The following is a 25,936-nucleotide window of genomic DNA, read 5'->3' on the forward strand; positions in this document are numbered from 1 at the left end:
CTGGCCGGCGGGGCCCGGCGCGGGAGGCTGCGCCGCCGCGCGGGGACTGTGGCCCAGCCTGCGAGCAGCGGCCTTCGCGTCCCCCACCTCCTGTCCTCTGCTACAATGACGGGGCGAGGGGCGGGTTGGGGAGCCGGCCCCCCTAGGGAGTAGGGGGAGGGAAACTCCCAAAGCCAGCCTTCAACACGGAGAGGGGGCGGGGGAGATAAAGGGGTTCTCGCTCCCGGTGCCGCCTCTCGCTGCACCCCTCCTTTTTACACTCACTCATCCATCCATCCATTCATTCATTCATTCAGCCTTCCGCCCATGCATTCATTCACAAACAAGTACCTACTGCCTCTCCGCGTGTCAGGTGTCCCTCCCTGCTGGCCGCCCCTTCCCCACGCAGACCCCTCACCTGCCGCTGGCTTTCCCGACACCCCTGGGTCCTCTCCAAGCATGTCCCATGGAGCTGCCCAAGTGGACAGCCAGGGTCGGATGCCAGCCGGCCCCACCCCTCCCCAGTTGATTGTGACCTTGGGCAAGCAAGTGAAGCTTCACAGGCCTCAGTCTCCTGACTGTAAAATGGGAGCATTATGGATGGCTCTGGCAGACCTTAACTGGGAGGGTGGTTGGACAGGCTGCCACACAGTAGGGCCCTGGGACAGTCTGCCCTGTCGTGGGGTGGGGGGGATTATTAGACCAGAAGGTCGCCTTTCAGCCTGGAAGTTCCCCTTGCTGTGTGTGCTTTGGGACACTAAGGAGCTCTCCAAGTACACCAGCCTCACCTAACCTGGTCAGACCTTGTCACTATGTCACCCTGTCATGGAACTCAGTCGTCCCTTGCTGCCGTCCTTTCCTCCAGAGGGCTGCTCTGAGTGAGACCCTAGTTCTGCCCAGAACCGCCACCAGGCCCTCTGCTCCCAAGTCCACCTGCAGACTCTGCACAATCCCCCCATCCTGTCCTGTGCAGGGGGGACCCTAGGCTGTGTCAGAACCTTCATGGCCCAGCCTACCCTGCTCTTCCCTGTCCTTCAAGGCCTCCAGGCCACCTCCCCTGCAGGACATCTCCCCAGATCCCCCCGGGGGAGGGTGACACTAGCATACTGGGGCCTTGTCTGAGGCTGCCACCTCTGACCTACTGCAGCTCCCCTCCCGGGGCCCTTGTGCCTTCCCTCCTTGCTCCAGTCCCACCCCCTCCCATACTCCCTCCTTCCTTCTGATTTCCACTCAATTCACTGAACAGCTATTTTTTTCCCTCCCAATTTTTATTTATTGCCCAAACAGCATTATACCAACAGTAGAGGAAGGAAAAATCATCCACAATGCCACCGCCCTGTGGCGTCAACAGCCCCCCGTTCCCCGCTCCCATCCAGGCTTCATGCAAAGCTGGCTATAATTTTCACAGTGCTGTGGCTTCCATTCTGGCTCCCCAGACCCTTAGACGGACGGGGACCCTGGGGCTGCCTTCCTCCTCCATTGCGTCACCATGTGGCTCGGGAGCTGCGTGCGTGTCTTCCTCCTCTTCAGATCTGCACCCTCCCTTTTCCATCCCTGCTGCCCCCATGCCAAGCACAGAGCCGGAGCAGGGCGGGCATCAGAGCTCTGTAGTGGAGTGGATGGTACGCAGATAGCTCTATTTGGCATGTCGCGCTTAGATGTCACAATATCATCTTCATAATTGTGGTTTTAATGGCTGCATGATATTCCATCAAACTGATGTATCATGATGACTCGCTCAGCTGTGCTGTTGGCTGCAGTCGGCTCAGGGAAGGTGGATAGAAGGGGACTATTTTGGGGACAAGGGACCAAGAGAATCTGACCCCTGCTGGGCCTCACCTGGCTAAGCTGGAATGCCAGGCTTCTAGGAGGATTCACCAGGATCCTTCTGAAACGAGCCTCACGATCCTTCTGAAATGTGCCCCCTAGGTGTCACAGCGCCAGTCAGCTGTGACATGCAGGACGGCTTTCCAGGAGCAGCTCTTGTGTGGGTCTTGAGGGTCAAGAGGAAGGTTCCAGGCAGCCAGCAGGGGCAGCTCGTTGCTCATGGGAGAGAGCCTGGTGTTGATGATCAGGAATTCTTGGTTAGAGTTGGGGATTAAAGTCAGAGCAACCGTGCACAAAGATGAGGTGGCTGATGTCAGTTGGGTCAGATGTGTAGGTTTTAGACAAGCCTGGACAGTCTGGACTTCATCCTGGGAGGAAGAGGGCTCCATCAAGAGTATAATTTCAAGAGCATAATATTTGGCTATGAGATTTAGAAAGATCGTTTATTCAGTCAACAAATATTGAGCCCCTAGGTGCTGTGGGCTTTGGGAGGACGTGGGTCATTGGTGAAAACAGTGGGGCTTTGACCTAGAAGGACAAGGCTAGTCCTGCAAGTTGGCCCCTGTGGTGATACTGTCAGGAATGAGCTCATCGTAAATCACCCAGCAACAATGTGTGGCTTCAACCTTGAGCTTGCCGAGCCCCAGCTCCCCAGCTCCCAGGGTGGCAGTGACCCACACTGGAGACCTACAGGGCAGCCAAGGTCACACTGGCCCTGTCCGTAATACGCTTGCCTCCTGGCCACCCACCTACCCTCTCCAGGTAGATCTGGGTTCTGCTCACCCTTCCCCACTGCCCGGCTGTGCCTCCATCTTCTTATATTAATAGGGTCATCACAGACCCCCAGGGGGCTGGTATGACAATCTGCTGAGGTCCCAAGGGGAAAGCGCTTGGTACACGGTGACACTGACTCCCCTTTCATAGACCTTGTGCCTCTCCTGGCCTCACTCAGGTCTCTTCTGGGAAGCAGAAGTGGATGCTCTGTCTCCGGGGAAGGACAGGGTCTTCCCCCACTGCATGGTCAGTGGCATCAACATCACCGGGAACCCTTAGTCCCGGGCTCTGTGCTGAGTATCCGGCATAGAGCCACCCTGGGACAGTGGGAAAGGTTGGGCCAAGGCAAGAACAGTCAAGTCACAACCAGAGTGGCAGCACCTCCAGGGAAAGGTGGACCCCTAGCCCTCAACCAAAGCCACAGAGCCTCAAAGGGACTTCCTGTCCTCCCTTCATCCTGGAGGTCACTGCCCTCAAGGTCCCCGAGGTACCTTGGGTTGCAGAGATCACAGTCACTGAATAGCCGGCCCGCTCACCTGCAGCCCCCATGGTCAGTGTGTGGACTGGCCGTGCAGAGTGCTTTAGGGACACCTGTCTGTCACACCAACCCCTTCTAGAAAGTTCTACAAGCTTCTCTGATCCAAGTCCTACCTCCACCATGCTCTGCCTCCTTTCATTCTGCACTACACCCCCTTGCCCAAGCCGCACAGAGGGCTGGGGTTGCCCCTTGTAGAACACGATCGAGTCTGCGGCGGGGAGCAGGTGGGAACCAGAGCAGAATCTTAGGGAGAGCCAGAGAGCAAAAGGCCTGCAGCCCAGGAAGAAGGAGGTCCCAGACAGGGTGCCATAGGAGCAGGCACAAAGGGACAATGCCAGGTAGGATGAGGTCAGCAACTCTGCCTCTCCAGGCCTAACCAACTCCTACTCACCCTCCAGCCAGGACTCGGATTAGGTCTATCTTCATTATTGATTAGGTCTTATCAATAAGATGATTAGGACCTATCTTGATTAGGTCTTAGTCCATTGTCTTTACTATAACTGAATGCACAGACTGGAGAATTGATAAAGAATAGAGGTTTATTCAGCTCAAGATTCTGGACAGCCAGCAATGACAGGCCATATCTGTTTCTGGTTTTTTTGTTGTTGTTGTTGTTTTTCCCTGGTACCGGGAATCGAACTCACGACCTTGCACTTGCCAGGCAGGCGCTGTGCCGCTGAGCTAAATCCCCAGCCCCCAACAGGCCATATCTGGTAGGGAACTTCTTGCTGGTAGGGACTCTGCAGAGTCCCAAGGTGACGCTGGGTGTCTCATGATGAGACAGAGCAAGTGGGCCTGCCTGGGCCTCTCTTTCTTTCCTCAGAAAGTAATGTCGGGGCTGGGCTGGAGCCCGGTGGTGAGTGCTTACCTAGCACGCACAGGGGCCCAGTACCATGTGTGTGCGTGCACACACACACAGACACACACATGCTGCTAGAGCTATCATGGGGGCTACCCTGGTGACCTCATGGAACCCTAAGGCCCCTTCTCTGGACAGCACCAATGCAGGACCCTGAGGGTTGAGTTTCAACATGAGTGTTGAAAGAGACAAATGCCCGATGTCACAGTCACTTTGTTCTCTCTCCTCCCTTTGTGCTTCCTGTTGGTGGCACTTAGTTCGATTTTGTGACCAGTCGAGACTTCTGGCCAGGGTTTCAAAGCTGGACAGCCACCACACGCCTAGAATCGGGGCATAGCTGAAGGGTTCACAGGCCGGGTGTCTTCCTCTTTAGTGACACATAAAATAACAAGTGGCTTGGGGAGTAGGACTCGGTGATGTGTGTCCTGCCAGTGTCCATCTCTTCCACCCGACTGTCAGCATCCTGGAGGCACAGCCAGGGCCCGTTTGGTTCCCGAGTGTCCCCAGCACCTGTACCGTGCCTGGCACGCAGGACAGCCGGCTGGTGTTGCCGAATGAAGAGTGAGTGGAATACGTGAATGAATGGAACCTTGAATGAGAGGGAGTGTCAGGATGAAAGAGCCCTGCAGGGCCGCAATAACCGAGCTGTCCCAAGGCCAGCGTGACTCAGGGCCCTGGGGATGCCTCGATGATAGTGCCGGGGTTCAGAGAGGGGCAGACACCCCTCCAGCGCCCGAGAGTGGGCAGAGAGGTCTCGGGGTGAGGAAAGATCAGGACTAACAGGCTGCTCCTGGGTGGGGTGGAGAGAAAATTCCAGAGAGGGTCAGAACCCAGAACTGGGCAGAGGCAGGACCCTGCCCCCCAGGACTAGGGTCCCATGACAGCCCATCTCCCCCAGCCCCAGCAGGAGTAGGGACGCTGGTCCCCACTTCCCTGAGGGCCCTCTCCCTCCTCATGGGAGCCCCCTCTGTCTCCAGTGATGTCACCACCACCACCACCACCACCCCCCCCCCCCGTGTGTGTGCCAGATACACAGGGCAGCCACTCCCTCCCGGCCCCCTCCCTCCCAGCCAGTTTTCCCAGCAGAGGACGTGCTGTGCTCTTTAGGTGATTTAAGCGTCCCGGGCCGGGCCAACAGTCACCTGGAACATACGACCCCCTGACAGAGATGTACGCTGTGCCCACACGGAAGGCCAGCATCGCAGGCATGGGCACGGGGGGCTGGCGGTGAGCAGCTCTGACCGAGGGCCTTCTGCTTGGTGCAGAGCTGAGTGACAGGGTAAGAGGGCAGGGAGGAAGGGGCTGCTGGGGGGGGGGCTCTAGGAGAGCCAGGGGTCCCTGTGACTGTCCAGGAGGACAGGGAAGGGAGGCTCAGGGGTGCCTGATTTTGAGTGGAGCCCAGGAGGCCCCAATGGGGCCCAGCCTGCAGTAGCCACACCTCCCCCTTCCTGCCACCACTGCCCCTGGGGTGTGTCCAGCACCTTTGGGTCCTCTCCTCCGCCTCCCTCTCAGTCCCCTGCTCCCACCCCGGGTGGCTGCCTGGGGCTCCTTATACCCCACGCTGTTCCTAGCACCCAGCTTAGCAGGCCAACGTGGGGCCCGCAGCCAGGGACCGACAGATGCCACCAGGGCAGAGAGGACGGCTTTCTCACCTGGTGGGACTCAGGCAGCTCCTGGGCCCTCCACCGAGGTCCCCTCTGTCCCCTCCGAGGACCCCAGCACCTTAGGGCAGTGCACCCACTGAAGACAGTGCCCAGGGAGCAGGACTGGAGTCTGAGGGTGGGTGCTCTGAACCCTCGGTCCACCCGTAGGAACAACAGAGCTGGGTGGAAAGAGCTGGCACCTGGAACCCCTCCCAGCCCTCACCCGCCCCATCCAGGCGCTCCAGCACCAGGAGACTAAGGAGGAGAAGGGATGCCTGCAGCCTGGGGTCCTGCTCCCCAGATCCTGAGGGGACAGAGCTTCCATCCAGGGCCAGGGTGGGTGGGGTCGGTCCAAGGCCCTCACCTGCTAGGCACAGGTGCTCTGGGCAGCCAGCCTGGCAGGTTCCTAGCTGGGAATCTGCTGAGGCCGAGGCTATGAGAAGCCCAGGGATGAGAGAGGGGAGGGGAAGCGGTGCACCAGCCATGGGGGCGGGGGTGAGAGGGTTGCCCGGCAACCACCACGCTGCCGCCAAGGAGGGATTCTCAAAGAGCTGAGCAGAAAGGCTGGGCCACAGGGCCAAGTCTGGGCCTCGCATACCAATGGCCACAAGGGGCCTCCGCCTTCCAGCTCCTGCCTCCCTCCTCCCGCCCGCCCGGGTCCACGGCTTGGAGCCCAAGCCGGGAGGATGGACTGAGAAGAGGAGGCACTCAGGCTGAAGGGGCCGAGCCCGGCAGGGCAGGGACCAGGCTCCTCTCCCTGCCCGCCTGGGGAGGGATGGGATGGCTGTCCTCAGGCAGCAGGGCAGGGGCACCCTTGGCTCCAGGGCCCCTGGGCACACTCTGCTGTAGGAGCGTCCTGTTAAGGGTGCTCAGTTGCATTCTCCTGGCTGAGCCCCCAGGACCCAGCTGCCCCCCCAGCCTGAGAGAAGAGTGCTGGGCGGCCGAGGGTGACCTCCACCAGCTGCCAGGAGGAGCCAGTGTCCAACAAGGCTTCCGATGGCAGAGGAAGTCCTTCCTGGTGTCGGACTTAAATCCCCTGAGCAGCAGTGGTCTCTGCCTTTTTTCCGCTTAACTGACAAGGGAACAGGAGTGTCAGGAGTGTCATCTGTCCCCAGAAGCAGCAGTGGGCCAGGATGTCTTCTGGTTTCCCAGCCGTACTAGCGGGCAGGGGGGCCGGGCCAGGGCCAGGGGGCTGCTGGAGTCCCGAGAGGGAAGATCCTGGGGGTCTCTGCCATGTCTGCAGACATCTCCGAAGCTGGCACTGGGGTTGGGGGCTGTGACCCCAGAAGCCAAGGGGGCCCCAGCACAGGTTGCACCCCAGAGCCCGTCCCGCTCCCTAAAGAGGCTGGGAAGGTTGGGAGTGGGGCAGCAGACCCCGCTGTGTCCCCACACATAGACTGCTTGCTCCGCTGACCCCAGCCCCCTTGAGAGCAGACCCCACCTCTGACCCATCCTGTCTGCACTCTCCCCTAATTGGTCCCTGTGGGCTCCGTGCTGCCCTTCTCCCACCTCCCCCTGTCTGCCCTCTGCACCCCCAGGCCCAACCCGCCCGGGCTCCTCTCTGGGGCCTGAATAGGATCTTTCTAAAACACCAGCCCAACCCAGCTGCTCCCCAGCTCCAGCACCTGCCGAACTCCCCATGGCCACGGGCAAGGACCTCATGGACCCGTACCTCCCCTGCCCTCGGCGCATCCAGGCCTCTCTGCAGAGCCCCCCTGACCTGCAGCGTACCCTCCCTGCTGCTATGGACGTGATAGCAGAAGCAGTGTTTGTTGAATGAATAAGCCATCCTAGGAGCAAGTCTCAGCGACACACCTGTGTGGCCTTTGGAATTGGAAGAGAACCAGGCTGTTGAGCCCCCTGCCACAGGCTGCCAGGCTGGTAATAACCCAGGAGGCCAGTGAGAGAACAAGGCCATTGTGGGGCCATGGTGTGGGCTCCAAAGGAAGTAAGCAGGGAGGTAAGAGGCATGGTGTTTGTGGCACACAGCTCTAATCCTAGCTAACTGAGAGGCTGAGGCAGGAAGATCATAAGTTCAAGGCCAGCCTGGGCAATTTAGGAAGACCATGTCTCAAAATTTAAATGTTTGTGTGTTTGTTTGTTTTGTTTTAAAGACAGGGTCTCACTATATAGCCCAGGCTGGCCTGGAACTTGTGGCAATCCTCCTGCCTCAGCCTCCCAAGTACTGGGATTATAGGTATATTCTACCATGCCCAGCTCAAAATTTTAAATTTTTAACTAGTGTAGCTCAGTGGTAGAGCACTTGCCTAGCATGAGCAAGACCCCAGGTTCTATCCCTAGAACTAGAAAGACAGAGAGAGAGAGAGAGGACACTTAAACGGGGTGGTCAGAGTAGGGGTCCTCAGAGGAGGTGACATTTTTGTTAAGATCTGAAAGATAAAAAGGGGCCAGCCAGGTTTGGTGGCAAATACCTGTAATCCCAGCACTCAGGAGGCTGAGGCAGGAGTTCAAGACCATCCTGAACTACATACTGACTCCACATTGAGACCTTGTCTCAAAAAACAAGGAGCAAGTTTGGAAAGAGCCAGAAGAAGAATACGTGAGACATTAGGAGCAGTACATGCAAAGGTCCTGAGGCATAAAACAGCCAGACCTATTACACTGAAAGGAGGCCAGGAAATTGGGGGAGTGGCACGTGGGATACAGCTGTGCATATGGATTTTATTCCTAGTATAATAGGAAGCTATTTGAGAGTTTTAAGCAGGGAAGTGACATGATCTAATTTATATTTTAAAACGATCATCTGAACAAACCACTTTGGAGAGCCATTTGGCAATAAGAAGCAAAGATGTGCATATCCCACAAGCCTGCAGCCCCACTCCCAGAGACGCTGGCACATGTGTGCACAGAGCACTGAAGAGGCGACGGCTGCTGCTGGCGAGAGACAAAGCCAGGGAGGGCGGTCTGTGGGTGGGGGCTGGGGGGCGGCCGCTCAGAAACACTCGGCAGCGGGTGGGCATGGCGGGACCGACTCCCCTGCGTACACAGTCCTGCGGCCCCAGGGACCTCCGATTCCACTTGGGTGTGGCGCCTCGGTGGGGCGGGGCTCCGACTGTTTTGTGCCGTGTCTGTTAGGCTGGGCTGGGTCGGTTTTCTGTGGATGTAACTCAATACCCCAGTCATTTATAAAGAACAGAGACTACTTAGCTCCCAGTGCTGTGGGCTTCAGCTGGCCGCTGGAAGGCCCCTGAGCCCTTCTTCCTGCTTCTGCTTCAAATGCGGCGTTGGGCAGCACATCCCGGGGAGACCAGTGAGGCGGCACCTCAGGGCTCACCCCTTTTTCTTAGGCAGCTGCTAATGTCAGCCTGGGGACCCCAACCTCATGGCCCCTTCCAACTTGTCACCTCCCAAAGTCGCTCCCACAGATAACGTCCACATGTGAATTTGGGGTTTATGTTTCCAACACAGGAGCTTTGGGGTGCCCCACGGGGGCCACAGCAGCCGTACCTGCATCCTCGAGCTTTCTGGGAGAGGGTGGTGTGGAGGGGTGGGCAGCTGCAGAGCTGGGGTGGGGGCGACAGTAGCTGGGCCCCAAAGGGAGCTAGGAATGGGACCGGGCCTGCTGGGCTGTCAGAGCTGGGCCTTCCTTCCGTGCAGTGCGTTTTCTGCTCCAACGGCCCCTGGTTTTCTCCTTTCTGAAGAAGGCTGAAGCTCAGAGAAGCCAAGGGCTTGCCGGGGGTCACCCGGCAAGCTGGGGACAGAGGAACCTGTGGCTCTCCCGTGGGGACAGCTGGCCCTGCCTGCTGGTGGTGAGCAGAGAGGTCAGGGCTGCCTTCAGGATCTCCACTCCCCGGCCCTGAGCGCGCTTGCTGGGGCTCCTTCCCCAGCACCCGTCTTCCCTGGCTCCTCCACTCCCCCACCAGGGCCGTCTTGGTCGCAGCCCCTCATCCGTGGATGGAGACGACACCCGGCTGGCTGGGGCCCAAGCCATCTCCTGGTAATTGGATTTCAGGGATGCTCGTGGTTATGCTAATGGTGGGTTGCCCAGCGCTACCCCACGGCCGGAGGGAGGAGAGTCCCCTTGCAAGTCAGAGCCTGATTCAAGCCCGGCTCCACGCCAGTCACTCAAACTCGCCGAACTCCCTGAACACGTGAAGTGGCAAAATAGCAGGTCCCCCCTCTGGGCCCCTGGGGGAAATGTCACAAGAAAGGGGCCCCCAGAAACACTCGGCCCAATATGAGGCCCAGGGAATTTGCTTGACAAAGGCCTCCGTAAGTGTTTGGGGTTTTGCTGACAGTCTCCAAGGTCCTCCAGGGACAGTGATGGGGACAGCCAAATCTGTGTGGGGAGCTGCGGGTGACTCACTCTTCCCTTGCTGTTTGTTTATGTGTGTCACCCAACTCGGGGCAATGAACGTGCACCTCTTTCATAATGAATGCCAGGATGTGGAAGGTGCCTCGGGACGGGGGCTGGACAGTGAGTATGACGGGGTCCTCTGTTGCCCAGAGGAGGTCAGGGTCGTTTGGGGGCTGCTGGCTGGGAGGCGGGGTCCCCAAGGCTACAGGAAGAAAGGGCACCGAGGAGCTGCCTGGGTCTGTGGGACCTGCAGCCAAGTCACCTGCTTGGAGCTTTAAGTGGCTGACTGGGCAGCTCCTTAGGGAGAGGTGTGGAGTGGGTGAGGTGGACCGGGAATGGGGTCAGAGCAGGATGGCCATGGTGGGTGGCACCTTGGGGAGCAGTGGGAGAAGCCAGTCTGAGGTCAGGTGAAATGGAGAAGAGGCCCTGGAAGGAGAAGACAAAGAGGGACCCGAGAAGGAGAGGCACAGCTGGCTGCACTCCCAGCAGATTTGAGTGATCCCTGGGCTTGTCTCAGAGGATAGGTAGTGAGAGGCTCGGCCCGGGAGGCAAACAAGTCTTGGCAGGCTCAGTGAGGTCCAGGCTCCAGTATCAGACTATTGGGGTTGAAACCCTATCTCTATAACCCAAACTGTGGGTGGGAGCTGGGGCAGGTATATATCTAAACCTCAATTTCTCCATCTGTAAAATGGATCCAACAACATCCCCAGACCTCTCCCCAGGAGACTGGTGAACAAGACTCTGCAGGAGTAGCTGCTCGGTTGTTACTCCTCCAGGGTGGGCAGGCTGAGCCCAGCCTTCTCCCTGCTGGGCTGAGAGGCCCAGGACTCCAGGTCCCACCTTCCTCAGTGAAGCAAACTGCAAGGGTCCAGTGCACCCCCTGAAAGCACCCCTGTTGGAAACTTAATCCCCAGATTCGCAGGCTTGATGGTATCTGGAGGCGGCCCTTTGGGAGGGTACATGGAGCTGTTGGGTGTAGCCCCTAGCAAAATTAGGCTCTCCAAGAAGAAGCAAGACCCAGACTGGCCACATCCAGCCAGGAGACGCTCAGCACCCTGCCAGGATGCGGTGCTGTGCTCTGGACACCCAGCCTCCAGAACCGTGAGCCACAGACAGCTCGGTTCTTTGAGTTACTCAGCCTCAGGGACTCTGTTATAGCAATGGCCCACCGTCACAGCTGGGGATTTGAGAACCAAGCCTGGCCAAGCACAGGGACGCTGTCTCCTCCTGCCAAGGCCCGTGGCCGGGCCAAGTCGCCTTTCCTCTCTGGGCCTCCCTTCCGCCGCTGTGAGTGGGGCAGGAGCAGATGTGTGGATCTGTTAAGATGATTGCCCAGGTCCAGCGTCCACAGTTGCTGGGGACGCACTTGGTGCTGGTAACAGTGTGGCCCGTGCCCGCATGAGGCCCTGCTCCCCGTCCCTGTCCCCTCCCCAGCCCGGGAGCGTCCCATCAGCCTCTGCTTTCCATCCAAGAAGCATCCCCTCTGAGGACGAGGACCTTGGCCTGGGGGCCCAGAGCTTGTCAAACACAGCGACTGCTCTCACAGTTTGAGATGGCTTTGAAGTCTCTTGTTTTATCTTCAGAATTCAGCACATTTCACGTTGCATCCCGTCCGCGGGGTGGTTCTCATCTAAACCATGTTTCACACGGCTCGCCCTCCTGAAACACGGGTCCCCGCCGGTGGCCTGCGGGAAGGGAGGGCTGCAGAGCCCAGCCCCTCTGCCCCAGGAGGCCGGGGCCACCAGTCCGAATGGCAGCAGCGCAGTCACCAGTCACAGAGCTCCCACAGGGGCCAGGAGCTGGGCTGCTGACAACTACTGGGGCTCAGCAGGCAGGGCCACCTCCTGCCACCCGCCACCCTCAGTCCCACCTCTGTACTGCCTCTGCCGAAACCCCGATGGCTCCGTTTCTCCCAAAGGCTCACGAGGTCCCCGAGGGCTGCCTCTGTCCCTAAGGCCCTGTGACCTTTCCTTCTCTCCTCTCCTCACTCTGCCCACCCTGCAGGGCCCCTCACTATGCCTCTCCCTGCTGCAGGACCTTTGCACAGCTGTTCCTACCTGACCAACTGGCACTGCTCCTCCAGAATGTCTCTGTCTATCAGCAGGTCTCTGTCTACTCCTCTGAATCAGCCCCCTGCTGCCCTCCTTGCTCTTCTATCTTTGATTTCCTTCACCACCTTGGGCATAAGGGATTCCGGTTCAAGTGTGTGCTTGTGCCGCTCTGTCCTGGACTGCCGATGAATCTTGTGCCAGCAGGGCCTGGCCATCTGCATGCCAGCACCTCACACATAGGAGGGGTGGGGCGTGGACTTGTCTGATGATAGGGAGCCGAGACCCGGCTCCCAGGGGGTGGAGAAAGCAGGTGAGAGGAACTGGGGGCCGAGGAGGGGAGAGCAGCCCCCACTGGCGCCTGGCTGCTGCTGCTCCAGCAAGCCAAGCCCGGAGGAGGTGTGCGCGCTGCGGACCGGCTGTGGGGGCGGAAGCACCGGGGCACCCAGGGGCTGTGCCTGCGCAAAGTCACCGCTCTGCCCGCAGCCCAGCCTCTCCCGGGCTGGAACCCTGCTCAGCGCTTTCCCCGGGTCGCTGCTCACTGCCTGTCCTTTCTGACCCGCAGGATTTCACTCTGTTCCTGTCAGGGAAGAGCCGGGCAGCTCCCCCAGCTGGAGAGGGAGGCACTGGGCCTCCTGCCACTGCCCTTGAGCAGCCCCTGTGCCCTGTCATGGACGCCCCGCCTTCGGTCCTGCTCCTGAGGCCTGATCTGGGCGGTAGAGAGCGCAGGTGCGGGAGCTGGGCACAATCTGTCACCTGTTGGAGCTTTCAGTAAATCGTTGCTGGGCACCTGCTGTGCCCCAGGCTCCGCGGGAGCTCTCGATGGAAGGCGCAGGGTATAGGGGGTGTTTACCCAGGGAGCCACTTCCGTGGGCGGCAGGATGGCCCACAGAAGCTGTGGCAGGGACCTGCGGTAGCCCCAGGTAGGTCGGCATCCCTCTTGGTGCTGGCTCCTGGGATGGGGATGGGATCTTCTAGGCAGAGGCACAGCCCGTGCAAAGGTTCTGGGGCCGGAGGGAATGGGGCAGGCTTGAGTGCCTGCAGAGTGGCCAAAGGAGGGACAGAGAAAGAGGATAAAAAGATGGGCTGATATGATTTTGGAGACTTTAGGGGCCCATTTCTTATCCTGAGAGAAAAGGGGGTGCTTATTTTTGTCACTGAGGTTCAAAGGGCCTCCCCAGGCCCCCCACTGGGAGATGGGGATGGTTATCATTATCATTATTGTTATTATCATTATTATTTGCAGTTCTGGGGATCACTGAGGGCCCAGTGTGTGCAAGGCGAGCTGAGCTCCATCCCAACCCCAGAAGCGTTGCAGCGGGGGTAGATTAGGAGCTTGGGTCAGCACTGTGAGGGCCCTGTCCTCTGAGGAAGGGGCCTCTCCTCTCCTCTGGGCGAGCCAGGGGAGCTCCCACCCAGCCAGGGGTGCGGCCAACTTAGGCGGGGCATTGCGGCCGTAGCCCCTGTTCACACTACTGAAAATGACACCGTATGACTTTGTGGGTATAGAGACAAATTATTAATATTACATTTTAAAATACATTCTTTGATCTAAACGTACACCTTTTCCCCCCGATGTTACAAGAAATTACTTTCTTTTCTCTCACAGTGCTGAGGAATGAACCCAGGGGCTCACACATGCTAGGCAAGGGCTCTCCCACTGAGCTACACCCCAGCTCTTTTTATTTTTTATTTTGAGACAGGTTCTCCCTAAGTTGTTAAGTTGCCTGGGCAGGGCTCAAACTTTTGGTCCTCCTGCCTCAGCCTCCCAAAGTGCTGAGATCACAGGTGTGCACCGCCATGCCCAGTGCGTTCTTTCGATGATATCTTGCCTGGCAGGAGCAGGAAGGGCACCAGCCGGGGCCCTGGGAGGAGGAAGAGGTGTGCGCATGTCTCCAGCACTGCCGCTCTGCCCCTCTCTGCCTGCCCCGTCCTAGTTCCCAGCCTTGGGACTCCTCATGCTGTTGGGGGAAACCCTGAGTCCCCTCAGGCCCTTGCCCACCCTGTGCCACGTGGTGCCACCTTGGCCTTTCCCGGAGCCCCGCTCAGAGCCGCCTCCCTGGGATGGAGCCTGGGCCCCGAAGCCGGGACGTGTGCCATCCATCTCTGCGCACACTGCCCAGCAAAGCCCTGCACACAGGGGGCACTGGATTCAGAGTTTTGTGTAGAGCGTGAGGCAGGGACTGGGTGCCACCTTGTTCCTAGGCCGCCTTTGACCTTTAGTGAAAGTTGCCAAGCACTCGGGTCTGGCTTTCTCCCACTCCCTGGGCAGTGGCCACCTGCCAGTGCCTAACTAGGCCAGGAGCTGGGGCACAGTCTGGGGAGACTGCACCCACCCATTGGCCTGCGAGGACAGCCAGTGCCTGAGCCAGGCGGAGACGGGGCTGGGGACACTGCAGGAGCAGCAGGGCAGGGGCAGGGAAGGGCCTCAGAGGACTGGCAGTGCCTGGTGTCAGAGCACCCCAAGGTCACAGGGCAGTGCTGGGTCAGGGCCAGTGCAGCTCGGTGGGGTGCCGATGTGTCCACAAGCAGAGGTCTCCTCACCTGTGCGGGGCTGGTGAGCAGACCCGGGACAGCTCCCAGGCTGGGCACACTGGTGGAAGCTGCACCCCTCGCAAGCCCATGAGCCTCAAGCCCCTCCCAGCCCCCAGAGCCAGCCCCAGGGCTCACTCAGGTCCCGCAGAATTCACAGGCCCGTGTGAAGGCTCCGCACCGTGGCACTCACCTATGGTTCCTGCTCCTCAGGAGGCCGAGCCAGGAGGATCGCCTGAGCCCAGGACTCCAGGGCCAGCCTGAGTAACAAAACAAGACAAAACAAAAAGTCCACTTCCTGGGGGAGATCTGGGACTGTGGAGTACGGCTGGCTCATGAGGTGCAGCTTGGACTCTGAGCCCAGGGACTACTGCAGCCAGCCCTGCTGGGTCAGCCCCATGTCCCCACCACCAAGTCCCTCCCTGGGGGCATCCGAAGAACAGGGCTGATGACCAGTTGTGACTTTAACCCTCAGCCAAGCTGCAGGGCCTGAGGGAGGGGACCAGGAGGGGAGAACGTGGAAGCCCAAGGTCTGAGAGGGGCTTGGGCTAAGGCAGCTCTGGCCTGGGGACAGGAAGGGCCACCGCTGTCCTCTTCTGGGCAGGAGAGCTAGGCAGCCACCCGAAGGAACAGCCTCATGGTGTCCCTTCCCAGTCCTCCCCAAAGACCCCAGACTCTTACCCTGGGGCAGCCCTGCCGGCTGCAGGTATCCTACAGCCAGACGTCAAAGTCCCCGGGGAGAGGAGGACAGGGACCAGGGGAGAGCGAGCTGAGGAGCTACGTCTGGCCACCAGGAGCTCCCTGTCGCTGGGAGAAGATAACGGGCGAGGTCCTCAGGGCCCTGGCACTGGGCCTCGCCTACTCTTTCCCACCTTGGCAGATGAGGCCACCTGACTGCCCCCCCAGGCCACAGCCAGGTGGGCACCAGGGCAACTCACCCCACTTGCTGTGCCCGGCGAGGCCACACACAGTGGGGCCTGGGGTGCCAGGCAGGTGGGGGCACCAGCCCTGTCTGGCAGGGGCCTGCAGAGTAGTGGGTCAGTGCCCCTCCCCGGCCGCCCCTCCGAGGCTCGCTGCCAACCCATTTGGCACTGGGCCCTCCCGGAGCAGAGCCAGCTCTCGTTTGCAGCCGGTGTTAATTAAGAGAGAGAGGTGCTGGGGGGAGGCGGGGAGGGTTGCAGAGGGCAGCTCCAGCAGCCGCAGTACTGCCGGGGCCTGAGGTGCCCCCTCCTCCCCTGCTGGCCCAGGCAGGCTGTGCCACAGTTCCTCGGCCGCACCCCAAGCCTTCCTCATTATGGTTTGGCTTTGGAGTGAGACAGACCTGATTCCCACCCTGCCACTGCCACCATGGGCCTCCACCTCTCTGGGCCTCGGTCTTCTTCTCCATAAAATGGGACAATAGCCCCTGGCTGATGGCCTTACTGTGATAAGTGGGATCATTTGCCTGAAGTACTCAGTCTGTGCCTGGCCAGCCTCTTGCTCGGTCAGTGGAAAGGTTGAGACCACGTGCAGAGCCAGCACCTCCCAGCCTGCCCAGGACCCCTGCGGTCCCCTCTCCCATTGCTCAGCTCGCCTTTCTCCCACCTCCCTGCGGCCGCCCCCCTCGTTCAGGGAGCGCCCGGCCGCACCTCGCCTCTCCATCTTAATTAGCTGCTTGTATTAATCTCACAAGTAACATGGCAACTTGCAGCCCTGGGTGTTCGGGCTGTGGAATTAATTATTCCCCAAGCGCAGAGCTGTCAGGTCTGGGAGACCAGCCACTCAGAGCCACCCGACCCCACTTAGCAGCGTCTGTGGCTTCTGCACAGAGCCCAGGGCGCAGCCTGCATGTGGGAAGGGCCCTGACCGGTGTGGCCAGGGCGGGGCCGTGAAAGGAGCTGGAGACCCGGCCTGGGAGCCAGAACCTAGGCCTACCTGCGCAGCTCCGGGTCCAGGGCGCGCCACACCCCATCTGGTGAGCCCAGGAGTTCACAGCGCACAGACCTTAACCGGAAGTAGGGGCCCAGGCAGGGCCAAGGGTGAGGATGTCAGCCATGTGGAAAGTGAGAGGGGAGCCAGCTGGACACAGTGGGATGGACAGAGCCGCCTGGGAAAGCGGCGGCCGTCAGCCCAGCACTGCCTGGTGACACCGCCTCTGGTCCATGCCAGAGTCAGGGCCCTCCCTGGGGTCAGGGCCAGAGCTGGGGTGCGCTCGCCCTTCCCCTTCACATGGACCCTGGAAGGAATGGCACTGCTGCCCATTGCACATCTGGGGTAACTGAGGCCCGGGTGCCCCGAGTCACACCGTGCCGGGCCCTGACGCGGCACACCATATGGCTGTCTCTGCCACGCAGCCCCAGCCCTGTTCATGTCCTCACAGCTCCCCTGGCAGCACTTTCCACACTCACAGGTGTGAGCCCGAGGGCAGGGATCAGGCTACCTGCACCCCCATCCCTGCCTCAGGCCAGGCTCTGCTGGGCCTCGTGGGATACCGCGGACCAAAGAATTACGGGCAGCAGGACAAACGGTGGGTGTCCTCCACCGCCACGGCCCCCACAGGCAGCTGCTTCCCTGGTGGTTCCCCTGTGCCCCGTCCCCTCCACCCTACAAACCTCAGGCCCTGAGGAGCGCGAAGAGTCCCCGCCCCTCTCCCACCCCACCCGGTCACCTGGCTCTGCTCCTGCTCCTGCTTCAGGAGCTGGGAGGCCCTGTAGCTAGAGTCTGAGAGCCCAGGGTTCTGGGCCTGCCGGGGGGCAGCTGACAGTCACCCCAAGACCCCGCTCCCCTGCACGGCACCTGCCCCAGCCCCTTCCCTACTGACTGCCTCTCTCTCTCTCTCTTGCAGCCAACAGCTCCCTGCTCGGAGGTGGAGGTGGTGAGTGGACCTTCCTGAATTTGGGGGGCAGAGAGGTTGGTCACATCTTTTTGGCCTGTCCTTGTCGGGGGTTGTTACTGGGTATTGAGCCCAGGGCCTTCACATGGAGCTACATCCCTTGCCCCTTTTCTACTTTTTATTTTGAGACAAGGTCTCACTAAGTCTCTAAGTTGCCCAGGCTGTGCTCAAATTTTTGATCCTCCTGCTTCAGCTTCCCAGAGTGCCAGGATTACAGGTGCGCCCCGCCATGCCTGGCTTTCTGTCCTTTCCCTCCTGCCTGCCCCTATCAGCTCAGCCAGGCCCCACGTGCTGCAACCATAGCCAAAGCTGAAGGCCTGGCTGGCAGGCCTGGCCCCATCAGCACCGGGTGCCCAGGGTGGGCTCCACCCTCTCCTGCCCTCCCAGGGGTCCTGCTCGCTGACTGTAGGGCACTGGGGGCCCAGGTGTGCTGGGAAAAGCCAGTCCTGCCCCTCCTGCCCTGTGGCCCCCCGAAGCGCTGTGTCAACTGGCCTCAGTTTCTCTACCCGTGAGGGTGGTTATTGTCTCCCCTGCCCTGGAGCCTCGAAGGTGGTGCTGCAGCCAGTACAGGGGCTTGTAAAGTCGGGGGAGCCACGTCGCCAGCTGCTAAGCCCCCAAGGACATTCATGTGTTCTCTGTTGTCAGCTGGCCACCCTGAGGGCCGGGCCAACAAGAAGTCAGAGGTCAGCTGGGTTCAGCTGCCAGGTAGGAGGCCAGGGTCAGCAGGAAGTCAGAGGGGGGCATCTGTGACCCCAGCAGCTCCCTGCCAGCCCGCCCAGCCTGGCTACACAGCCCCGGCCCCAGCCCCAGGCCCCAGCCGGCCAGGCAGCCGCTGTCTACACAGGCAGCGGCGGGATGATTGGTGTGCCAAGGGGCAGGGGTTAATGCGCCGTCGGATAAATCCCGGGGGCCGTGTTTACAGTGGCGGTGGCGGGGCCCAGGCCAGGTTTTAAAAGGGGGAAAAATAAAAGGGGCAGTGGAGGTCAGGAATAAATAAGAGCAGCGTTAAGAGCTGTCGGTGACCAGCCAGGACGCAGGATGGGGGTCTGTTTGTGGCTACCGATGTTTTCCTCCCTCCCCCTTCTCCTCTAGCTGTCCCCATGGAGGTCACAGCCACCCAGAAGGGGACTGTGGGCCCACAGATGGGCCGCAGCCTAGGTCCCTCTCCAAACCTGCCTCTCGCCGACACCCGTCACCATAGCCCACCCACAGCTTCGCTCCTCATCCACTTGTTAGCACCCTGTGCTCGAGCGCCCACAGTGCGCTGGGCCCGAGCGGGGCATCAGGACACACGCGCTGGGCACAGGTGGGCCTGGCCCCGCCCTCCGAGCTCACCATGTCACCTACCATGATACAGAGTGATCTGGGGCTGGGGTCACAGGCGCTGGAGCTGGCCCCCGGGCTGGGTCTGAGAGCAGCCTGCAGTGACAGGAGGTGACAGGAGGGATGGGAGTCCCAGGCAAAGCCAGGAAATGAAGGAGAGCATGGGCAGTGTGGGGCTCAGCAGATCAGAGACCTGGGGGAGCTGGGGTTTAGCCCTCCCATTTGAGAGTTTGAGAAGGTGGAGGATCAGAGAGAGGCGTTGGCCTTCTCAGCCTCCAGTCAGCTCGTCCTACCTCTTCTGCTTGATGCCCTCACTTTGCTCAGAGCAAAGTCCTCGCCACGGCCCACGAGGGCCCCCACCAGAGCCCTTCAGACTACCCTCCCTCCCCATGGACTCCCCCCTCACCCACCTCCTTGCAGCTGTAGGAACAGGCTGGGCCCGTGTGTGCCTTGGGGCCTTTGCACCAACTGCCCCTTCCAGGAACGCTCCTCCTACGGATGTTCTTGGGTGTTTCCAACCCTCTCCAAGTCTTTCCTTGAGGCCATCTTCTCAGAGGGGCCCCCAGGCCCTGGCCCTCACCCTGCTCTTGTGTGTTCTCAGAACTGGGTCTGGTGCATACAGTAGGTGCTCGGTGACTGTTGAGTGACTGAGAGAACAACAGGCAAAGGTGGGGGTGCGCTTACAAGGGAAAGGCTTGTGCTGAGGGTGCAGGGCCAGCACTCAAGGCTGTAAGCAGAGCAGGCAGTGGCCCGTAGATGGCCTGGTGACCTTGCTCTGGAGAGCCCAGCACCAGCAGGACCATCATGCCCCTGCCCCGTCCCTCACGGCCTTGGAGGGGTGGGGGAGCCCATGCTCGAGGCCTGCCTGACGTGGAGATGGATGGAGCCGAGACACCCAGAGGAAGTGGGCCCGGAGTCCAGCCTTTTAACGCCTGGGAGATTTATGGCTCCTCCAGCAGCTCCCTGGGGCTGTCACTCTGCTAATGTGATTGGAACAGGTGGAGTGGCGGGGAGGGGCTGTGGTGGGGACGGGACAGGCTGTCGGAGTCTGGGGCCCACCTCTCCTGCCGTCACCTCTGCCACCTGTGTCCCCTGCCGCCTTGTCCCCAGCCTCAACATGGCTGGAGGGGGAGTGTCCCCCAACTCTGCCCAGACCCTGGGATCCCCACGGGGCCCTCAAGGCTCCTTGGCAGGGCTCAAACCCCGCCTGTACCCCATCTCCCCTACTGGCCACCCACTGATCCCCACCCATGCAGTGAACAAGCACTGTCCCTTGGCCACACCCTTGGGGTGACAGCAGCTGCCCCACCCCCACGCAGCTCGCTCACCTTCTTGGCGCTGATCGCTGGGTCACACTTGTGCTTTATGGGTGCTCCTTTCTGCCCATCTCCACCCCTGCCATCCCCTCCCCAAGAAGGGGTCCAGGGCACCACTCTGTGACCACCACTCCGTGAGCACTATGCCAACCAGGGAGCAGGGCCCGGGGATCTCAGCTTCGCCAGCGGCAGCTCTGGCAGCTCAGGGCCCCCACACCAAGTGAGCAGCTGGGGTACATCGTGAGGGGCTGGGTGCAAGCCATGGTGATTCAGGGTAGGTAGAGGAAGCTGCAGCCCCAAGAAGCTGGGCATCCCCAACCTCAGTGACAGCTCCCAGGGACTGCTGGGGCTAAAGGAACTTAATCCTGAGGGTATAGGACTCCTGGGCCTGCCTCACTCTGGGGCTGGGCCCCCACCATGCAAGGCTGAAGTCAACATAGTGTGTCTTGGGGAAACCCCATCCTGATCCAGGCTCTCTCTGAGTTAAAGGGCTCTGCTGAGCCTGGGAATCAAGACTGAGGTCCTTTGAGGGCCTCAGTTTGGTAAGAGGCTTCTCATTAAATAGAACGCTGGATTTGGGCTCTGAAGGCTGAATAGGAGTTCTGCAGGTACAGTAGGATGCAGAGGGCCCCAAGGAGAGATGGCATCTGCTACTGGGAAGCCTAATGTCCAGAGGCAGCTGGTTGATGCCTTCTAGGCCCATTCCTCTCCTACCTCCCTCCTGGAAAGCCTTTTATTGGCGCAATAAAAAAAATTTTAAGAACACTCTCCTATTGTATGGTAAGAAGGGAGGTGGGTCCTAAATCAGACTAGGAATCGACAGGGCCCTGACGCGCGTCTCTCCTGTTTATTAGGACTGAAATGTTTACTTGGCGATAAGGAGTCGGCTTTCTCGGGGAGATTTGTGCGCTCTTTTTCAATTACCCCTCGTCTTTCTCTGCCACTTTTGCACTAAAGGGATAATAAATGTATCGGAGCGTTTCAATTATTCATCTAAATCATGACTGCGCTTGCCACGGCCAAGCTTTAGTGACAGATTAATTCAGGGCCGCCTTCCTCTCCCTGCGTGGCCGCCATCTCTGCTCCGGCCGGGCCAGCGCCTGGTGGACTAGCTCCAGGGCTGGGCAGGGTGGGGTCAGGCAAGTCCCTAGTGAGAGGGTGAGGGCAGGTAGGGTGGCCCCCTGGGATCCGCCCCCAGCCACACCCCCTAGGGCCGGCCCCCCCTCACCTGCTTCGTGGGCAGCATCAGCATCAGGTGTGCCCGGGCTCCCCTCCAGCCCTCCCTGGCCCAGGGCCTTAGCCCCTGCTGCTCCCGTGCCTGAGAGCTCCTGGCCCTCTTGCCACTGCTCCCTCCTGGCCAGTACCTTCTGTTCAGCCAACCCTGCCTCTGTTGACTGAGGGCCTGTGTGTGTGCCCGGGCTCTGCCCGCAGTGCTGGGGTGCAGCAGACCCGGCCTGTGGTGCTGGTGTTGGACTTTCCCTTGTGTGGCGCTGTCTGGCTTCCTCAGAGGCACATGCAGAGCAGAGAGGGCACAGCCTGGGCGAGCGCGGCAGCATCTCTCCCCAGGCCTCACCGAGGCCGCCCTGCCTGTGCCTGCGACCAGCACGCTCCTCTCTCCTCACGCCCACACTGCCGCCCTGCGCCCGGCTGCACCTTCCTCTTTCTCCCTTTCTTTTCTCCTCCTCCTCCCACCTGCAACACCCCTTCCTCTGCTCCTGGACAGGCAGCCGAGGATTAGTGTCCTCCGGGCACCCAGACCAGAGTGAGGCCTTGGCCTTCCTGCCCTGCACTATCTCCTGTCACCCATGTTGGCTTCCCACGGCCCGGGAAAAGCCCCATCCAGCCTGCTGTGCTGAGCTGCGCCCTGACTTTGTGTGGCAGGTAGTGTGGCCTTCGCGGCCCCTGGGCCACTCAAGCGCTCTGGAGCCCGAGTGCGCAGCTGGCTGCCCTGGCTGCGCCGCCTCAGGCTGTGTGCGTCCTGGCCGGGGCTGCAGACTGGGGTTTGTGGGGCACAGGGAGGGCGCATGGAAAGGGAGCAGCGCACAGCCCACAGCATGGAGTCCTCTCCAGACCCCACTGGGCCTTCCTGTCCCCCCCATGTCCACCCTTGCTGAGCCACCAGCCTTCCCTCCCACCTCCTCTCTCCTCACTCAGGGCTCTGCTCTTGCCTCTTCCCCCCCCCCCGCTCCAGGGCCCAGTTCCAGTCCCCTCCTTCCTGTCCAGCTCTACTTCCTCCTCCCAGTTCACCGCTGGGACACTGAGCTGGGTGTCTTCTCCCAGGAGCTGCAGCGCACAGGGCCAAGCACCCTCCGTGATCCAGGCATGGAGTCAGCGGGGGTGGGGAGGAGAGGGCAGCGCGCTGCTCTAAGCACAGGCTGATCTGAGGCGTGGGCGCTGTGCTCCCTGGTACCACAAGGTGTGTGAGCAGGGGCGTGACACGGCCTCCTTGCCACCCTGCCTGGTCACCGTGGACACTGGTGCCAGTACTAACGGCAGACAGACTCTGTGCAGCCTCAGGGCCAGGCAAGTCTGTCCCCTCCCTACAGTGTACCAGGACACACCCTTAGCATCTCCACTTTGCAGATGGGGAAACTGAGGCGCCAAGTCCCTGGTACTGTGATCCCCTGAAGTTGGCCCTCCCTGAGGAGAGGAATGATGGGGCACAGTCCCTGTGGGGACTCTGGCCCACGCCGCATGGCCCCAACACAGGCCAGTAGGCCTGTGGGGTTCGTGCCCTGCCCCCAGCAGGCAAGGTGCCACCAAGCCCCTGCATGCAGCTGCCACAGGGATTTTTAATAACGGGAGTGATTTTTGCATGATGAATGAGGCACTGCCATTGTGTACATAATGAAGCCCTAATGTTTTCAAATCCCCATTTAAGGAGCTGATCTCACCCCGTAATGAATTTCAGATCACATCGTGGAGCTGTCGTCCATCCATCTTCTCCCTGGGGCGCCCACCCGCCTTGGCCCTCGAGGGTGGGGCCTGCTGAGGGTGGGCTCTGCACCCACCCTGGGCCCAGCCCAAGCCTGGCACAGAGCTGGGGCCAGTGTGAGTTTGTTGATTGAATGAGGGACCAGAGGGTGTGGGCCATGGCACAGCGGTTCTGGGGACAGCCTCAGGGCCTGCGAGGCAGAGCACAGCCGGGGTTGGGAGAGAAGTGGACACAGTCCTCCAGCCAGCCTCTGTGGCTGGGCCTGCCCTTGAGGTGGGAGCCTGGGGTGAGCGGCTCAGTGTGTGCCCCGACACTGCTGGGACCCTCTCAGGGACTCAGTGTCCCATCTCCGCTCGAGCATTCAGCACTTCTATCACGCCGGCTGCGGCCAAGCCAAGGCTGGTATGAGCTGTCCCCGAGCAGGGGTCACAAGGCAAGGTGTCCAGGTGCAGACAGGTCCCAAAGCCTCGACCCCTATGTCTCCCCACGGCCTCTCTGATGCGGCCCCTCCTGCCTTCCTTGTTGTCTATGCCTGGTCCAGGCAGGGCGTAGGTCCAGGAGTAGGCCCGGGGCTTCCGAAGGGCCACAGGGCTGGCACACCCTGCCACCCACTGCAAACGGCCGTGAGAGCTGCAAGAGGCCCGAGCTCTTGCCTGTGGAGCCTGTGGCTAAGCCTGGACCTCCCTGTCTGTAAAAGGAGGGTGACGGCGTGATCGAGCACAGGGCACTTTGAAGTCTCTTACTGAATGCCCAGCCCAAGCAAGGAGGTACCAGTTCGTGCTACACAGAGGAGGAAACTGAGGCACAGAGAGAAGAGCATGATTCAGAGACGAGTTGGAAGAACTCAGGTGGGGGTACTTGGCTCTAGGACACTATCTGGCCTGGTGTCTCAGAGGTCTGGGCCTTCTCTACCCTTGGAGGCACCAGGCCCCAGCCAGTTCATTTCAGAGGCGGCACAGCCCAGGACCCTGGGGAGGCCGGCTGGCCTCCGCCCTGCTCTCTTCCCCGCTCTGGGGATCACAGGGGCCCCGGAAGGCTTAGCAGGGATGAGAGCTGCCTAGGCAAGGATCCACAGCCCCCGCTGACTTTGCTGTGTGACTCGGAAAAAGCATCTTTGCCTCTGAGCCTCTGTCTCGGGGCTGGGGATTTAGCTCGGCGGCATAGCGCCTGCCTGGCAAGTGCAAGGCAAGTGCAAGGTCGTGAGTTCAATTCCTGGTAGGGGAAGAAAAACAGAAACAAACAAACAAAGAAGGCAACTTGAAATCTGAGCCTCTGTCTCTACTCCTGTGAAACCAGGGTTACCCTGTGGGCCTCCTTTCAGCTCCGCCTCTGACTATGAGACCGTGGACAAGTTGCTTCCTTCCTCTGGGCCCGTGGGCTCCTCTCCCCTGGGCCACTCTCCAGCCTGTGTCAGGGCTCCCCACGACTCTCTTGAGACCTGGTTCTGAGTCTCGCACTTGCCCAAAGCTACCCGTCATCTTGTGGCCAGGATTTCTGGGAAGAGAAATCCTGGAAGAGGTGCAGAGGGGCCAGGCCCACGGGGTGCTGGAGGCGGAGGCTGGCCAGTGTCCTGCCCTCTGGCAAGGCCCCAGCTGCCCTCTCATTCCCCAGGCCACAGGTTCCTCGTGTTCCTGTAAATAATTAATTAGCCCCTGCTTGCTTGTTTGTTTAGCGTGAGGAATGCTCCCCCACTGAGACGCATTTATTGCTGAATAAATTTAAATATCTAATCTTTCCTTCATGAATATTACAGCACCCTAAATAGCAGCCAGCGAGTCGGCCGCACCTTGGCAATGGCCCCGCTGGAGCCTGCCTGCCTTCAGCCTCTGCACAGGGGCTTGCGGGGCCCTGGGCACCTGGCTTCCTTCCTGCATGTCCTCCCTGGAGAGACAGTGGGTGTAGTGTGGTTGAAGCCCCTCTGTGACCTGGGCAGGTAGGGAGGGGCTGAGCCCAGGGTGAGGCTTGGGCTTTAGGGGAGGGTGTGGCATGGAGGGCAGCGGCATCCAGAGAGGAGCCGGAAGCACACAGCTTGAAGGTGGGAGGCTTCTGCTGGGTGGGACCCTGGGAAGCTGAGCAGCAGGGACAGATCAGGGTCCCAGATGAGAGATGCGGGTGGAGGACGCAGACAGGCTCGGGGGCTGGCAGCGAAGAGGTGCTCACTGAAGTGGGCATGAACCTTCCCAGAGAGTTCAGAAGAGGGGCCAACGCCAGCCAGCCTGGGATCAGGGAAATAGGGTCAGGTGGCCGCCGAGCATGACAGACCCCACACTCCAGCTGTGCGACCTGAGCCATCTCCCTCTCTGTGTCTCAGTTTCTTCTTCCATGAAGGAGGAAAAAGGGCAGCGCTGGGACAGAGGCTCCACCTGCAGTGCCTGGCTGTGGGCTGCACGGGCTGAGGGCGGGAGCGGAGAGCGGAGCTTGAAGGTGGAGGCGGGAGGGCATCTGCTGGCGTGGGTGGTGGCAGGGCTCATCTGGGGCCCAGCAGACAGACATCTGAGAAAGCTGCACCACTCAGGGGGGCTCGGTCTCCCAGGAGAGTCCCCAGCTTTTCTGCTGACTTGGGGTGAGATGGAGCTGGAGGCTTTGGGGGCTTTTGGTGGTGGGGCTGAGTCAACACTAGGAATCTGGGACAGCTCGCCTCCCACTGGACAGCCCCAGGGGCCAGGTCAGGGGACAGGGTGACATCTGGCCTCAGCTGAGACTGGGGGTGGTGGGCAGTATGCAGGGTGGGGGCGCTTTGGGCCAGGACCCCCGCTGCATCAAGGAGGGAGGGAGCCGAAGGCTGTGCGGACAGGAGGGCCAGGCAGGCAGGAGGGTCTGTGTGTGCTGACACGGTCTGTGGGCAGGAGAGGCCAGGGCCTGAGCCCATCTCTGATGGAGAGAACCCCTCCCCCGGGCGCCTGCAGAGCAGTCACTTACCCGGCCCTAGCGCCAGTGTGGAGACGGCTGGGACATCCAGCCCAAAGCCTCCA

At 60.5% G+C, this 25,936-nt stretch overlaps 1 protein-coding gene across 3 annotated transcripts in view; it reads left to right on the top strand.

Moving 5' to 3' along the window:
* The window catches only part of Macrod1 (MACRO domain containing 1), a 140,043-nt gene that overhangs the window by 110,747 nt on the left and 3,360 nt on the right, over window positions 1-25,936 (top strand). For 2 of the 3 annotated variants that reach the window (XM_013513963.1, XM_005384649.2), the window contains exons 4-5: window positions 17,343-17,372; window positions 18,036-18,095. In XM_013513963.1, the coding sequence (XP_013369417.1) occupies window positions 17,343-17,372; window positions 18,036-18,095 (90 nt within the window). The remainder of the gene's footprint in view (window positions 1-17,342; window positions 17,373-18,035; window positions 18,096-25,936) is intronic. The other variant, XM_005384651.2, reaches the window with a different exon arrangement.

Source organism: Chinchilla lanigera, unplaced genomic scaffold (genome assembly GCF_000276665.1).
Source record: "Chinchilla lanigera isolate Chin_1 unplaced genomic scaffold, ChiLan1.0 scaffold00021, whole genome shotgun sequence".
NCBI classification, from domain to species: Eukaryota; Metazoa; Chordata; class Mammalia; order Rodentia; family Chinchillidae; genus Chinchilla; species Chinchilla lanigera.